The sequence below is a fragment of the Rhodotorula graminis genome, assembly GCF_001329695.1.
Source record: "Rhodotorula graminis WP1 unplaced genomic scaffold RHOBAscaffold_2, whole genome shotgun sequence".
Classification (NCBI taxonomy): Eukaryota; Fungi; Basidiomycota; class Microbotryomycetes; order Sporidiobolales; family Sporidiobolaceae; genus Rhodotorula; species Rhodotorula graminis.
Window position 1 is genome coordinate 810586 of NW_017264929.1, and position 15459 is coordinate 826044.

Here is a 15459-nt window from a genome sequence, read left to right on the forward strand (position 1 = left end):
GCATCCGGTTTGCCGTGGACCGCTCGTCTCGCTTCGAGCGCGTCGCTCTGCTCGCGCACGCGCCCGTGCTTACGAAGAGTGCTCAGCGACGCTTCCGACGCAAGAGGAGCGAGCGCAGCGGCCCCGCAAAAGAAGGCCCGCTCGCACCTCGTCCGGACCGCTTCCGCTCCTCGTCGCCTCGGACAGGAGGGCAAGCCTTCGCTTCCTGCTCGACTCGTTCGCAGGGATGTTCTTGCAAAAGCTCAGCATTCTTCTGCGTCGTTCTTCTCCTCTCGCTCGCTCTCACTTGCTCACTCTCGCCTCAACCGCCCCGCACCTCGCGAAATGACTTGCCGCGTCGACCAACGCCGTGGCTCGGCCGCCTCCTCCGTCACTGTCATCATCGAGACCGTCACGACAACGACCACGAGGCTCGACGACCTGGCCTCGACCGACGAGGCGCCCGTCACCTTCGTCTCGCCGTGCCCTGTCACCTCCCGGCGCGGCTCGACCGCCGGCGCCGTCGCGCAACCACCCCATCAGGCGCCGCCCGTCCCCTCATCGAGCGCCCATGCGCCCTCGTACACCTTCCCACCGCCCCCGCCGTACGGCGACCCGGCGCCGACACCTCGAGCGGCCGTCCACCCCCTCACCTTCTTCGCCTTCTCCTCCCTCACGCCCGTCCCCTCGTCATCCTCCTCTCCAGTCCGCCCCTCCCAACCCGACGCCCACATCATCTCCATGCCCGCCGCGCCGCCGCCGCCACCGGCGTACGCCGCGACCCCTCGCACCGAAGCCGAGCGCCGCTTCTGGCACGGCTTCCTGTGCCCGGCGCTGTGGGTCCTCGGCGCGCGCCGCATCTGGCGCAGCGAGCGGCTGTCCACAGCGGCGACGGTGGCGGCGGCGTTCGGGACGTCGGGGAAAGACGAGGCGGGCGAGGGCGCGGGCGAGGGCGAGGGCGCGCGAGGGTGGACGGCGCTGCCGCCGGACGTGCGCGAGTCGCTCGAGCTGTGGCGCGAGGAGGAGCTCGTGTGGGCGAGGCGGTGCGCATGGGCGCTGTTTGCGATGGTGGGCGCGGCGGGCATCTTGACGCTGGCGCTACTGAGCGTGCTGGGCGTCATGGGCTGAGGGAGGGGGAGGGGGAAGGACGAGGGCGAGGAGAGGACGAGGTGGACGGACGCACAGTGTACGACTCGGTCGGCGTGTTGTATCGAGCAGACCTCAGCCCGTCGAGCGGCCGCGAGAGAAAAAAAGCAGAGTCTGAGCGAGCCGAGAAGCCGAGAAAGCTGCGGCGCTCGTCGCTTGAGCCCGGCCTCGCGAGCCAGCACGAGCCTCGTCTCTCTCCACGCCGCCCACCCACATCTCGAGTCCGAGAAAACCCGTCGACGATACACTCCCTCTAGTCCTCCTCGTCCGAGTCGAGCAGGAACCCCCTCGCCTCTGGCTCGCCCGTGCGGCGCGCCTGCTTGCGCTGCGCCTCGAGGTCGCCGCCCATGGCCCTGCGCTCGGTCGAAAGCGCCTCCTCGTCGTCGAGGTCGAGGTCGAGCGAGTAGGTGCGCGCGGCCGAGAGGTCGATCGGCGCCGGGCGCGTAAAGACGGACTTGCCGGACCTGCGGGCAGGGCGTGGGTCAGCACGGCCATGGTCCGGTAGACTCAGCGCGGGCCGCCGACTCGAGGCCGACGAGCCCGTGCATCCAGAGCGTGAATGGCCGGAGGACGCACTTGCGCAAGACGAGCGCGAGCCTGCCGAACTGAAACAGGTTGCGCACGACGAGGAGGAACGTGTCGAACACCTCCTCGCCCTTGGCCGAGCACCCGCTGAAGAAGATGATGACGAGCGTCACGGCGCAGAAGAGGGTGATGGCGAGGTCGAGCGCGTTCCAGTACCTGCGCGACGAGGAGGGCGAGGTCAGCACGATGCGGTCATCAAGAGGCGACTGGCTGCAGGACGGCTGCAGACGGTCGCCACAGGGGCCGACGCGCGACTCACGATTGCCAGAATTGCTGCGGGAGAGAATGCAGAGGTCAGCGAGCGCTCGGCAGGGTCGCCTCGAAACAAAGAAGGCGAGGAGAAGGAGGTGGGGACGTACCGCTCCGAACGCGAGTAACCTGACGAGGACCTCGATGATCATGGACGTGTTGACGACGATCTCGAGGATGTAGAACGCGAGCGTAGGGCACTCGGACGTGGCCGACAGAACGACGGTCGTGAGCCTGCGTCGGGTGGGGGGGGGGGGGGAGGAGCGGTGAGCGCTCTGCGACCGGGCCAGAAACGTAGAGAGGTCGGGAACGCACGATATCAAGGCCATGCTGAGGTACAGGAAGATGTCTGCGGGCGGGCGCAGGCGAGGTCAGCACGGCCGAGAGGAGGGACGGCGCGCGGCCGGTCGATGAGGAGGACGAGGGACAGCGACTCACAGAACTGGGAGAACAGGACGCGGTTGGCAGCTCCTCTGATGGCCTCGGTCCGAGTGATAAAGTGCGGCGTGCGCAGCGAGCTGCCGTCGTCGTAGTCGCCGAGCCGGCTGGCACCGAGCGGCGGTGGTGGTGGTGTCCGAGAGGGCGAGAGCCGTGGGGACGACATGGGTGCGGCTCGCGGGGGTCGCAGGTGCGGTACAGTCGAGCTGGCGAGGTGCGACGGGCTGGGCGTGCGAGCGAGGTCGAGTGGTTCCGGGCGAGCGGGGCCGAGCGAGGAGAGAGGCGACGAGGGAGACGACTCGGCTCAGTACGAACTCGCAGGGCTTTCCGTTGCGCGCGACGCACTCTAGAGCAGCTCAAAGACACTCGCAGTCGAGCCAGGTAAAGCGGTGCTGCATGGCAAACCTGGACGGCTGACGACGACCTCGCGACGCTCAAGCCGCCCTGCCCTTCTCCCGCTTGACCTTCTTGACCGCCGCCACGCGCTCCTCCTCGGCCTCGTCCTCGTCCCCCTCCTCCTCCTCCGAGTCCAAGTCCATCTGGACGAACGTCCTCCCCTGCGTCGCCCCGCCCTGCTGCGTCCTCCCCTCGCGCACCCTCTGCTCGTACGCCGCGACGCGCCTGCGCAAACCCTCGTCGCGCGCGATCGTGCCCGCCGACAGCACCTTGTCGCAGCCCGTGACGGGGCACCCGACGCGCCCGCTCGCGTCGCCAGAGAGCATCTCCTTGATGGCGGGCCCGGAGAACGAGTGCGGGCAGACGGTGCTGCATACGCGAGAGGAGGAAGAGGGTCAGGTTTGGGTCGCGTGTTGGGCTCGTCGAAAGGTCGAGGGGGAAAGGGACGCACGACGTGTACGGGTCCTCGAGCGTCGCGAGCGTGATCGGGCACGTGAACGAGTGCGTCTGGGCGCCAAACTCGACGTCCTCGTCGTCCGAGTCTTCGTCGCCGTCCTCTGCAGCGACGGTGGAGCGTCGTCAGTTCCCGATCACTCGACGGGAAAGACGAGTCGCAGAGAGAGAGGAGAGGGCTCACCTCGCGGGAGGAACTTCTTGACGTTGGGCACGCCGGCGCCGTCGGTGAACGTTTCCTGCACGCGCGGACGAGGTGTACCTGAGTCGGCACGATCTCAAGAGAGAGACAGAGGCCGACAGGGCAAGAGGACGCAGCGACGCACCCAGACAAGGTTGCGGAAGGCGTTGTACGTCTTGAGGTTCTCGAACCGCTGCCGGGGCGTCTTGCTGCGGTACTCGTCGAGCTTGGGCTGCACGCGCTGCTCGTACTCCTTGTTGACGTCGCGCTGTGCGGTGAAGATGACCATTTACGGGTCAGCTCTCGTCACGTGAGGAGGAGAGAGATCCAGAGACCGGACGCTGGGACGCACAAGCTGGTGCCCTTGGCTGAGGCGGCCGCGCAGGTCGCTCAGGGTCGCGACGCGGATCTCGAGCTCGGCGTCGCGATCGATGGCGCTACGCACGTCCTTGTCGAGCTGCGAGATCGTGTCCTGCGGGACGGGAACGGGACGTGAGTGTCTCCTGGCGCAATGCCCCCAGGCCGCCTCGCGCGCGCGCTTGCGCCCGCGAGAGGCCAACGAGAGACATGCGAGGAGTGGACGCACATCGGCAAGGAGGGCAGCGATCCTGCTGTCCTCGTCGTACTCGTCGTCGCGGTGGGCCTCTGCGAGCGCCTGAGCCCACTCGCCTGCGACGTCGCTCAGGGCGCCGACCGTCTCTGCGACGCGCTTCTTGACTGTCGTGAGCTGCGAGGCGACGAGGCGCAGCTTGGACTCGCCCTGGCGCAGGTCGACGGGCGTGTTGCGGTACTCCGGGTCGACCTTGGCGAGGATGGCGTCGTTGCGGCGCGCCTGCGTGTCGGGCTCGCGGTGGTCGGGCGCAGAGGCGTCGGACGCGTCGCCGTCCGAGTCGGCGACGCGCTGCTTCTTGCGGTGCCGTTTGTCGAGCGAGGGCATGGGAGGTGGGGAGGGAGCGAGCGGGCGCACAGGGCAGGTCGGGGGTGCGAGGGCAGCAGGCGCGCGTGGGAGTGCTCTGCAGGTGTGGGTGCGCGGGCTGCACGAGCTGGCGAGTGCTCTGAGCGTGGTGGTCGAGAGCAAGAGGCGCGAAAGCGCGCGGTCTCGACTACGCGCGCGATGAGGGCGGCGGCTGCTCTCTCTCTTGGGGGGACCGCCAGGGCTACTGAGGGGCGCGAGAAGCTCTACTACAGACCCTGAGCGCGCACAAGCACGACCTCTGAGCGAGTTGAGCGTCGACGACCTCATCGCCAGCTCTCCGCGATGGACTGTCGCTCTCCCTCTCCAGCCCCGCGCCTCGTCTTTGCGATCCACAGCATGTTCTCTCGACTAGCCGCACGCCCGACCTGCGCACTGCAACGCGCACCGCTGCGCCCCTCGCCCTCGTCCCTCCCCTCTCTCTCCCTCGCCCCCCTCTCGCTCCCGATCGCCCGACACCTCGCAACAGCACCGCCCCGACCGACCTCTGGCGCCGCCGCAGTGCACCCGAGCACACGCATCGGCGGCAGCGCCACCAGGCGGTACCCGCACCAGCGGATAGAGCGCGACCTCCCCGAGCTCAAGGTGCGCCCCTCCCCTTCCTCCCCTCTCTCGGCGGCACGGCACTGACCCAACACTCGCGCCCGACAGTCCCGCGCACCCCTGTACCTCTCGATCGCCCTCATTTCAGCCGCCGCGTGGGGCCTCTTCCTCGCATACGCGACCAACGGCGAGCGCGCCAACTCGTCCGTCGTGCGCTCGCTCGCGTTCCAGCTCCGCAGCTGGCCCGCCGTCAAAGAGTTCCTCGGCGACGGCGTCAAGATTGAGCCCGTCGTCGCCGACTTTGTGCGCATCAAGGGCTCGGTGAGTCCGGGGTCGTCTCGAGTTGCGCTCGCGCTTGCGCCCGAGAGGCGCAGCGCGGCGCTGGTGCTCGATCACCAGGAACCTGACTCTCTCTCTCGTGCGTCACAACAGATCAACATGCTCGCCGGCCGCATCGACGTCCAGTTCCGAGTGCGCGGCTCCAAGGGTGCGTCCCTCCCTCTCTCTCCCGCCCGCTCTCCCCAGCACTGACCCTCTCTCCTTCCCTCCCTCCCTCCCCCTCTCCCTCTCCCCGCCCACACGCTCGCCCGCGCCCCCCCAGCCGCCGGCACCGCCTCGTTCACGTCGATCCGCCGCGGCAAGGACGGCCGGTTCGAGGTCCTGCGCTGGAAAGTGACGCGCGACGACGGGGCCGTCCTCGACTTGCAGGGGCTCGACTTGACGCAGCCGGTCCAGGGGCTCGAGTGAGCGAGGGCGTGCGCGTTGCGCGTTTGCGCGGTCGAGTGTGGCGAGCCGGCAAGGAGGGACAAGCCGAGCGGGACGAGTGGTCGAGGAAGCGTGGCGAGGCGGGACGGGATGTCGCAATTCCTTGCGGTGCGACGATTTGGCGGCCCGAGAGAGCCGAGAGTGCCGAGAGCGGGAGGGCCTCTCGACAAAGTCTCTCGAGCAGCGAGAGGGAGAGAGAGAGAGAACTCGTGAGCACTTCTGGGTTGTCATTCTCGCTCGCTCGCTCGCTCGCCGACCCTCCTCGTCGCCTGTCGCCAGCTCTACATGCTCGTCGCCTCCTCCTCGCTCAGAACTGGGGCGTGTACCAACGCTGCTTGAACGCGCGGGTGATTTCGGGCGTCGTCGACGCGCCGCCGGACTGTTTTTGCGCGCGCGAGGGAAGTCAGCGCGTGTGCCTCGTCCGGCTGACATCGCCTGAGCTCGCCCTTGCACGACGCGAAGGCGCCGAGCAGGGCGGGCAGGTTTGCGAGAGAGCGAGAGGCGGGACGCACCATGACGGCCTCGATCTCGTCCTCTTCCGGCCGCGTCCTCCTCAGCCACGCCGGCAGCTCGTCGACCGCGCCTCCCTTGCCTCCCGCGCTCGCACCCGCGCCCGTTCCCGACCCAGATCCAGAAGAAGAAGAGCCCGCGCGCGCCGCCGCCGGGTTGCCCCCAGGCGTCGGCGACCCGCCGTAGCTCGAGTTGCTCGAGTTGACGAGCTGCGGGTTCTGCTGCTGCGCGTCTTGGAAGCGCGAGAACGAGTCGATGACGGATTGAGGGGCGCAGGGGTGCGCGGTCGGGGCGTGGGCGTCTGTTCGCGGGGAGGAGGAGGGGGGTCAGTGAGGGAAGGAGAGAGGGGAGAGGGTGCTGGCGAGAGGCCGGCGAGCGGCTCGAGGGGCGCCTCATGGAGGATGCAGCGCTGTGCGACGGCGAGTTCGCCCTCGCACCGCGCACACGAGCAACCGAGAGACCTCCTCGAGCCTGACCGCGGCACCCGCCCGCCGACCCACCAAGCCAACCGCAACAAGCGCGCCAGCACCCACGCCCGCAGCTCGCAGACCCGTGTCTTTGAGCGCGAGCGAGCTTAAGCCGGCGCTCAGCTGCGGTCGTCGCCCGCGAGCGAGTGAAAGCCGGTCGTCTCCGAGGTTGCATCGCTCGCCCCCGCCCGCCGCGCCGCTCGAGTCCTGCACTGCCCGCCGTGTGACCGGCCGTACACCTCGTGCGCGCCTGAGTACACCCGCTCGCGGCGTTGCGAGGAGGAGGACGGCACGGCTCATCGGGCTCGACGACGACGACGACGACGCAGAGAGAGGGAGGAAGGGGGGACGCACGGGAGGACTTGCGGTCCGGGAAGCGGATGAGCGGGGTGCGCGCGTGCTCGGCGAGGCGGACGACGGTGGACCGGAGCGACATGGTGTGTGGGTGGGGAGCGCGAGGAGAGATGAAGCTGGGCGAGGACGACGAGGACGAGGTGGTCGCAACTCGCTCAGATTGTTGCGCGGCTTGGATTCGACCGCGTGTGATAGTACAAGAGAGCTCTGTGTCGGGCTCGAGCTGCACTCTGAGGTGGTGGCGAGGCGTGCGTGTCGGTTCGGCTCGTCGCTCGGAGCTCGTCGGCGAGATCTGTCGAAGAGAGCGCCATCGCCTCTCGACACCGTCCAGCTCTTGCACCACCAGAGCAGCAGCGCACAGTCGAGCACCAGGAGCGTCCCCCGCCCGTGCCCTCGCACCCTCTGCGCCAGCCCCCTCAGCTCGACCGCCCTCTCGAGCTCCTTTTCCTCGCACCGCCTCGTCGTCTCGCCTCTCACCGCGTCCAGTCCAGCGAGCCCAACCCGGGCCAAGGGCCACCACCATCCCCGGCATGGTCGTCAACCTCTCGTACAAGCTCACCCACCTCGCCCAGTCGTTCCGCCCTCACCACCACCTCAACTCGCTCCGGTCCGCCTTCCCCTCGTCGTCGTCGGCCACCGCAACCACCTCGTCGACCCCGGTCGGGTTCGACTTTACCAGCAACGTCTTTGGCTCGGTCGCGACCGCCGCCGCCGCCAACCAGGGCTCGGCCGCCGCGAGCGGCGTCACCCTCGGCGTCGCCGCGGGCGCGCTTGGTGCCGGGGCGGGCGCGGCGGCGGGCGCAGGCGCAAACGGCGGACCGGCTGGCGGGGCGGGTGGCTCGTCGGCCAAGGCGGGCAGCTGGTCGTCTCACTGGGGGTTCCAGGTGCGTCGCGCGCGCTCTCTCTCCCTCTCTCGAGTGCGCCGAACTGACAGCTCGACACACGCGCAGACCGGCAAGTCGGTCGCCCAGGGCCAGGCCGCCCAGTCCGACTCGTCCCTCAACGACGACGCCGACGACATCCGCTCGTTCGCCACGTCGCACCAAACCCTCCTCCGCCGCCAGCAGTCGCGCCTCCCGTCCTCCTCGACCGCGCGCCTCGCCTCGTCCCGCCCTTGCCATGGCTCGCTCTCGTCGGCCCCGCATCCCGAGCTCCTGCGCGCCGACGAGGCCGGCCTGTCGAGCATCCGCCTCAGCGGCGCCGAGATGCAGAAGCGCTTCCACTCGGCCATGGCGGCGCGCGCCGCGAGCGCCAGCGACGACGCCCTCGTCCTCGCCGAGGCCGACGCCGCGCTCGAGGCCGACGAGGTCGACGTCGAGAGCAACACGGACGTGCTGCGCTCGCGCCGCAGGGCGAGCATCTCGAACCGCCCGACCATGACGCTCGCGTCGCCGTTCGTCATCACGACCACGTCGCTCGGCGCCTCGTCGTCGTCGCGCGCGCTCCACACTTCGGCCCTCGCGCCCACTTCCTCCTCCTCGCTATCCTCCCGCACGCCCTTGCGCTCGGCAGCGTTCCCTTCCGCCGTCCCGACGCTCGCGCGCACACGCCGCAACTCGACCTCGGCGCTCCCCTCTGCGTCGCAGCCGCTCGTCGACCTCGGTCACCTGCCGCGCACCGACACGCCGTACAGCGCCGTGCCGCGCGAGCGCCGCCCGCCGGCGAGCAACCCGGGTGACGCGGCGAGCCAGGGCGAGAGCGAGGCGGTCCGCCGCGAGAAGTCGAGGAGGTTCCGCGAGGAGAAGCAGCAGCAGGACCCGGCGACGACGGTGCGCCCCCATTCTTTCCTCCTCTGCCTCAAGCGAGCGCTCACTGTCGCCGAGTCGAGCGACCGAGCACTGACTCTCCTCGTTCTGCGTGTGCAGGAGCGCCACAACGCGATCGTCGCCGCCGAGAAGACGGGCAAGGCGAGCCTGGTCGAGCGCGCCGTGCAGCAGTACCTCGCCGACCCGACCAAGTGGACGACGAGCGTGCACAACATTGCGATCGCGGCCCTGCACCGCACGCGCAAGCCCAACGAGCCGCTCGACCGCATCGTCGAGCTGTACAACCAGCTGTTCGACTCGGAGCGCCTCACGCCCAACCGCCTCTCGTATGAGCTCGTCCTCAAGGCGTTCGCCACGCGCGACTCGGAGGTCCTCAACATGATCTCGTTCCTCGAGAAGCGCGAGAAGAAGAAGGCGCTCGCCAACGCCGCGCGCGGCATCTGGGACTACCGCGCGTCGTCGGCCGTCGCCGCTTCGGCCGAGCAGGGCGGCGGCCTCGACGCCGCCGATGCCGCCGCCCATGCCGCCGCCGCCGAGCTGGACCGCATGTCGGAGCGCGAGCGCGAGCGCCTCGAGGCGCTGCGCGGGCCCGAGTTCGACTACTTCCGGCCCGCCGTCCAGATCTACGAGGCGCTCGGCCCGCTCGGCGACCGCCTGCACTCGAGCGTCGTGTCGATGCTGCTCGGCTCGGCGGCGCAGCGCGGCGACCTCGAGACGGCGCTCAAGCTGTTTGAGCGCATGGAGCACAGCCGGTACCAGCGCCCGGGCGTCAAGACGTACAGCAACCTGATTGCGCTCCACGGCGAGCACGAGAAGGACCCGGGCGCCGTCCTCGAGGTGTTCGAGGCGTACCTCGCCGGGCGCCAGTCGGGCCAGATCGCCGAGATGACGGCGGCCGACAAGGACCGCGCGAGCCGCCAGCACCGGTTCAAGTTCCGCCCCGTCCCGACCAAGCACCGCCACGCGACCGAGCCCGACTTTGCGCTCGACGACTCGGCGTCGTACCACGGCGGCGCGACCGTCGGCGGCGACGAGCACGTGTGGCAAGCCGCCGTGCGCGCCCTGTTCCAGGCCGGCGACGCCGAGGCGGGCAAGGCCCTCATCGAGCGCCTCGTCAAGGCGCAGGCGCTCCCGGACGCCGAGCGCCCCGTCGGGTACCCGGCGACGCTCCAGGCGCGCACGATCGCGTGCTTCATCACCTGCTTCGTCGCGCACGGCGACGAGGCCTCGGCGCGCGAGTGGTTCGACCGCAGCCTCGCGGCCGACTCGAGTCTCGCCTCGCCGCCGTTCTTTGCGCTGCCGATCTACTCGGCCGTCAACCACAAGCGCGGCGACCTCGTCAACCACTTTTTCCGCGAGCAGCTCGCGCGCACGAGCGACGACCTGCGCCTGAGCATCTCGGACGTCGTGACCGTCATCGACTTTAACCTCGCGCGCTCGTGGTCGGCGACGACGCCCGACGAGGTCGCGACCGCGCTCGACGCCGTCCTCGAGTTCCGCGCCGCGTTCGAGCGCATCACCAAGGCCGGCCTCCTCCTGAGCGACCACGGGCCCGACTTTACCGTGTCGACCGGCCTCCTCGGGCGCATCACGCAGGCCATGGGCTCGCACGGCCGGTACCCCGAGGCGGCCGAGGCGTTCGCGAGCCTGGCCAACATCACGCGCGCCATCCTGCGCGACACGCCCGAGGACGACAAGGCCGCTCGCCGCCTCGAAACCCGCGCGCGCTCGCAGTGGATCGTGCGCACGACGACCACCGCTGCCGGCGCGCTCGGCGTCCGACCCGACCCGAACAAGCCAGGCTCGGCGTCGCTCGAGCCGCCACGGGGCGACGCCGTCCCGCCGCTCCGCGACGCCGTCAAGGTCGTCGGGTGGCTCAACAAGCTGCGGCTCGTCGTCGGCTGGCCCGTCGTCACCTCGCTCGAGCTCGTCGTCGTCGAGGCGTACGCTCGCGCTCGTGCCGCCGCCGCCGCCTCGTCGTCGTCGTCGTCGTCGTCGTCGTCGTCGTCGAGCCCGTCGGCGCAGCTCGGCCTGTCGGGCGACGAGTGGTTCACCGTCATCGAGGCGTTCGCGCACGTCGCGGCCCAGGTCAAGCACGGCAACATCGAGACGTCGACGCCGTTCGTCGGGTTCGACGCCGCCTTCCGCGACTTTGTCGACGCCGGCGTCGAGATCCCGATCGCCGGCAGCGGCATGCGCAACTACGAGGCCCTGTTTGGCTCGCTGCGCGCGAGCGGCATGAGGGCCGAGCACGTCCGCGACGTCGCCGACCGCCTCAGCCGCCAGCAGGTCCCCGCCGCCGCCGTGCCCGACCCTGAGCCTGAGCCTGTCGCCGTCGACGCGCCCGAGCTCGCCAAGGCGACCGTGTCGTCGATCGCTGCCGAGGACGACGTCGCATCGCTCGCGTCCGAGTCGGTCGGCGCCGCGACGTCGGCGACGGGCCGCTCGGCGGCGTCGTCGTCGTCGGCGGTCGGCGCCTCGTCCGGCGCATCTGCCGCCGCCGCCGCCCCGGCGCAGTACCCGACGCCGCCCTCGACGCCGCCGGCCTACTTTGCGCAGCTGCCCGACGTCGAGCAGCCGACCGTCGCCGAGTTTGACGGCATCACGCGCCGGGTGACGGACCAGGTCGACAACCTGCTCGTCGCGGGCAAGGTCAACGACGCTCTCGTGTTTGCGCTGTCGAACGCGCAGCAAGGGCGGCTCGGGCACCCGGACGCGTACGGGCGGCTCGTCGAGCAGCTCGGGCGGCAGCACCGCGTCGCCGAGGCGCGCCAGGTGTACCTCGTCGCGTACGAGGCGCTCGGCGCCATGCAGCGCTCGCCCGAGCAGCAGTCGGTCGCGTGGGTCCTGCTCGAGGACCGCATGATTGTCGCGCTCGCGCAGGCGGGCGAGCTCGTCGACGTCGGGCACCACCGCGACCGCCTGCTCGAGGCCGGGTGCGCGCCCTCGGCCGACGCGTACGCGGCCATGATCCTCAACATGAAGGACACGACCGACGACGCGGCCGTCGCCCTGACCCTGTTCGAGGAGTCGCAGCGCCTCAACGTGCGCCCGAACGTGTACCTGTTCAACACGCTCATCTCGAAGCTGTCGCGCGCGCGCCGGGCCAAGGAGGCGCTCGAGTACTTTGAGCTCATGAAGCACTGCGGCCTGAGGCCGTCGTCGATCACATACGGCGCCATCATCAACGCGTGCTGCAAGACGGGCGACGACGTGTCGGCGGCGTACCTGTTTGCCGAGATGGCGGCCGACCCGACCTTCAAGCCGCGCGTGCCGCCGTACAACACGATGATCCAGTTCTACACGTCCACCAAGCCCAACCGCGAGCGCGCGCTGCACTACTACGGCGAGCTCGTCAAGGCCAAGGTCCCTCCGACCGGCCACACGTACAAGCTCCTCCTCGACGCGTACGGCACCATCGGCGAGCCCGACTTGGACATGTGCCAGCGCGTCTTCAGCGAGCTCGTCGCGCACCGGGGCGTCACCGTGTCGGGCGCGCACTGGGCGTCGCTCTTGACGGCGTACGGCGTCCACGCCCGCCAGCTCGACCGCGCCCTCGCCCTGTTCGACTCCATCGCGTCGCACCCGACCTCGCGCCAACGCAGCGCTCGTGACGCCCCGGACGCGGTCCCGCAACCCGACGCCGTCGTGTACGAGGCGCTGTTCAACGTCCTGCTCGCCAACGAGCGCGCCGACCTGTGCGACCAGTACCTCGACGAGATGCGGCGGCGCGGGGTCCGCATGACGGCCTACGTCGGCAACACGCTCATCAAGGGCTACAGCGCCCAAGGGCACCCCGAGCGCGCCCGGGCCATCTTCCTCGCCATGGCCGACCCTCGCGCCGGCGTCGCGAGCGCGGGCAACCACGCCATCGACCGGCACGCCAAGCACCACCACCTGGCGCACCAGGCGCCGAGGGGCGTCGACGAGCCGACGTACCGCGAGCCGTCGACGTACGAGGCCATGATCCGCTGCGAGCTCGACGCGGGAGAGACGGTGCGCGCCGCAGAGGTGCTCCGGCTCGCAGAGGCTCGTGCGTTCCCGCCTGCAGGTGCGCTCCCTCCTCTCTCTCTCTCTCTCTCTCTCTCTCTCAGGGGGTGCGACACTGACTCTCGCCTCGGACCGGCACCCGCAGTCATCGGCCGCCTGCAGAAGCTCCTCGCGGCAGAAGGCATCGAGGCGCTCCCGCTCGCCTGAGCCTTTCGCCCTTCTCTCGCTCTCGGGCTCTCGCACCATCACCGCCACCACCTCGTCGCCGTCGTCGCCTCGTCGTTCTCCCGCCTCTCTCTCTCTGCATCGTACCCCCTCGCTCTCTCTCTCGCATGCCCTCCTTGTCGTAGCACCTCCCCCCCTCCTCCCCTCTCCTCGTCTCTTCTCGGTCAACCTGCATACCCTCCCTCCCCTCTCCCTTCTCCTTCTCTCTCCTGACTCGCTCCCTCGAACCGTCAAGCATACCCCCCCTCTCTCCCATAGACATGCGCGTCCTCGATCCTCCCTCGTGCAAAAACAAGAAGCTGTACCTCGCTCCCCTCTTGTCCCTCCTCGTCGTCCTCGGACAACTCTCTCGAGCGGTCGCACAGCCGAGAGAAAGGTGTGTGTGCACAGCGACGTTCAGGCGTTGCAGAGAGAGAGAGAGAGAGGGAGGGGAGCGCGTCGACGCGAGGGGGGGAGGATCTACAGACAGAGAGAGAGAGAGAGAGAAGAAGGGAGGAACCGAGCGGGCTCAGTCGTCGCGCTCGCCGAGGCGCTGCAGCGCCGCGTCGATCTCGTCGGTCGAGAGCTGCGTGCGGGGGCGAGTCAGGTCGGTCCTCTCCCGAAAGAGAGAGCGAGAAAAAAAAAAGAGAGAGAGAGAGAGGGAGCGACGCACCTTGCGGAACACGCCCCGTCCCTCGACCTTTGTCTCCTCGGCGACGCCAACCTCGACCTCGCCCGCCTTCAAGTCGGTACTGAGCACCTGTCCGAGCGTCTTGAGCGCATACTCGACAACGTCGTCGCGCTTCTCAAACTTGAACCCGCCGCCCTCCCCGCCGCCGCCCTTCTTGAACTGCTTCTCGAGCACGTTGGTCGCCTCCTGGTGCTTGACGCCGGCGCTCGTCGCGTGGAACCCGACGTAGTAGCCCGCCGGGTCGAGCTTGAAGATCTGCGGCCCGAGTTGAGGGTCAAAGCCGACGATGATCATGGCTTTTGGCGAGCGGGCGGGCGAGAGGGAGGCGAGGGCGAGGGCGAGGGGTCAGGTCGTGCGCTTGAGAAGAGAGGTGGGAGGGAGAGAGAGGGGACGCACAGATGCCGAGTGGCCGCATCGCCGCACGCTGCGTGTAGACCTGCAGGAACGCGCGAAAGAGAGAGAGGGTGTCAGTCCCTCGTCTTCGCAACTCAGGCGGAGCCCAGGCGCGCCTCTCGCGCGCACTCGGTCCCTCGCGCCCCGCCAACAAAGGACGACGAACGAGGAGGGGACGCACCTGGTTGATGTTGGCGATGCGTTTGGCGAGCAAGTCGGGCGTGATGTCGTACCCGTACTTGTACCGGAACTGGGACGCCTCGCTCTGCGCGCGCTGCACCTGGGACCGCGCGTCGGCCGTGCGCCCCGTCATGACGCACCCGATCGACGGCGTCAGGTTGAAGATGTGCGTGATGGACGACGGGTCGAGGAGCTTGTCCTGCGCGAGTGGGGCGTGTCAGTGTCCGGCCAGCTCCTCAAAATGAACTCGCCGACCTCGTGCGGGAGCACGACGACGCCGAGAGTTTTCGAGGAAAGAGAGACGGGTTCCGAGGACGCACGGGGACCTTCTTCTGCGTGATGACGACCGAGACGCCCGCGCCACGGATGGCGAGCGACGTGTGGCCCGAGGTCGTGATGGCCTTGAACGCGTACTCTGCGGGCAGCGGGCAAGCGGGGGTTGTCAGTTGGTGGCTGCTCGGGCGGTCTGCCGGTGCGACGAGGAGGAGGAGCGGGGCGCACCGACTTGGTAGAGGCGGCCTTCAGGGCTGTTGGGCGCGAGGGAGGGGAGGGGTGAGCGGGGTTCTTGATACGGCGAGGATCGAGAGGGAGAGAGAGAGAGAGAGAGGGCGCACCTGAAGACGGTGAGGGTGCGGTCGTAGGACGAGCGCGACACTGCGAGAGCCGAGGGACGGGTCAGCGGGGGAGGTTCGAGGAGGAGGAGGACGGGGGGGACAAGGTGCTGGTCGCGGCGCTGGCCCGAACTCGCAGCCATGCTGGTCGCTCGAGAGCTCGGCTGAACGAGTGCCGCGCTGCTGCTGCTCGACGAGGTGCAGCGCGGCGAGGCGTCGTCATCTCAGAGAGGGGGGCGCTCGTGACCCGACCGCACGCTGGCGCCGAGTGGGGTGGCTGAGGAGGCTGAACAAGGTGTGCTCGGTGCTCGGCGGGGGACGGCAGGGCTCGGCGAGGAGAGGCGGGCGAGTTGGCGATGAGGAGAGACGAGGTGAGGGGTTGGCGACGAGCGGAGCGGGGGAGTTGCGGCGGGTTGCTGGGCTGAACGGGGCACGGTGAGCGGGTAGCTGGTACTCACTCTTGAGCTGGTACAGATGCGCGCGAGTAGAGTGAAGGCGAGAGCCGGACGTCCCCCTCCTCGTCCTCGTCCTCGTCCTCGTCGTCGTCGTCGCCCCACACCTCGACACTCGACAAGCACGCGCCAC

General features: G+C 69.5%; 7 protein-coding genes across 7 annotated transcripts; 3 read left to right on the top strand and 4 right to left on the bottom strand.

Moving 5' to 3' along the window:
- Positions 1–324: 324 nt before the first annotated feature.
- RHOBADRAFT_41557 (uncharacterized protein) lies at positions 325–1243 on the top strand (the record flags this gene model as incomplete). Its single annotated transcript, XM_018413908.1, has 2 exons — positions 325–1022; positions 1198–1243. The coding sequence occupies 2 exons, from the start codon at positions 325–327 to the stop codon at positions 1241–1243; spliced, it is 744 nt and encodes a 247-aa protein (XP_018273614.1).
- A 135-nt stretch (positions 1244–1378) lies between these two features.
- Positions 1379–2563, bottom strand: RHOBADRAFT_51402 (uncharacterized protein; the record flags this gene model as incomplete). The annotated part of the gene is made up of 6 exons (XM_018415822.1): positions 1379–1589; positions 1702–1866; positions 1970–1983; positions 2070–2193; positions 2275–2308; positions 2398–2563. The coding sequence occupies 6 exons, from the start codon at positions 2561–2563 to the stop codon at positions 1379–1381; spliced, it is 714 nt and encodes a 237-aa protein (XP_018273615.1).
- A 268-nt stretch (positions 2564–2831) lies between these two features.
- On the bottom strand, positions 2832–4364 carry RHOBADRAFT_51403 (uncharacterized protein; the record flags this gene model as incomplete). The annotated part of the gene is made up of 6 exons (XM_018415823.1): positions 2832–3162; positions 3245–3350; positions 3431–3485; positions 3573–3695; positions 3780–3899; positions 4014–4364. 6 exons carry the CDS (start codon positions 4362–4364, stop codon positions 2832–2834), a joined length of 1086 nt encoding a protein of 361 aa, XP_018273616.1.
- A 489-nt stretch (positions 4365–4853) lies between these two features.
- Positions 4854–5648, top strand: RHOBADRAFT_7577 (uncharacterized protein; the record flags this gene model as incomplete). The annotated part of the gene is made up of 4 exons (XM_018419191.1): positions 4854–4985; positions 5052–5264; positions 5376–5430; positions 5545–5648. Coding segments are annotated over 4 exons (504 nt in total), but the record flags the coding sequence as incomplete, so codon positions are not given.
- Positions 5649–5901: 253 nt separating this feature from the next.
- On the bottom strand, positions 5902–7215 carry RHOBADRAFT_51404 (uncharacterized protein). Its single transcript, XM_018415824.1, has 3 exons — positions 7040–7215; positions 6221–6519; positions 5902–6087 (listed from the first exon to the last, which is right to left on the bottom strand). Exons 1-3 carry the CDS (start codon positions 7119–7121, stop codon positions 6016–6018), a joined length of 453 nt encoding a protein of 150 aa, XP_018273618.1. The 5' UTR covers positions 7122–7215; the 3' UTR covers positions 5902–6015.
- Positions 7216–11628: 4413 nt separating this feature from the next.
- On the top strand, positions 11629–13332 carry RHOBADRAFT_24076 (uncharacterized protein). Its single transcript, XM_018412628.1, has 2 exons — positions 11629–12856; positions 12941–13332. Exons 1-2 carry the CDS (start codon positions 11668–11670, stop codon positions 13000–13002), a joined length of 1251 nt encoding a protein of 416 aa, XP_018273619.1. The 5' UTR covers positions 11629–11667; the 3' UTR covers positions 13003–13332.
- A 65-nt stretch (positions 13333–13397) lies between these two features.
- Positions 13398–15344, bottom strand: RHOBADRAFT_66003 (uncharacterized protein). Its single transcript, XM_018418848.1, has 8 exons — positions 15333–15344; positions 14878–14917; positions 14765–14790; positions 14584–14678; positions 14265–14462; positions 14087–14126; positions 13673–13986; positions 13398–13585 (listed from the first exon to the last, which is right to left on the bottom strand). Coding segments are annotated over exons 1-8 (771 nt in total). The 5' UTR covers positions 15334–15344; the 3' UTR covers positions 13398–13528.
- Positions 15345–15459: the final 115 nt, after the last annotated feature.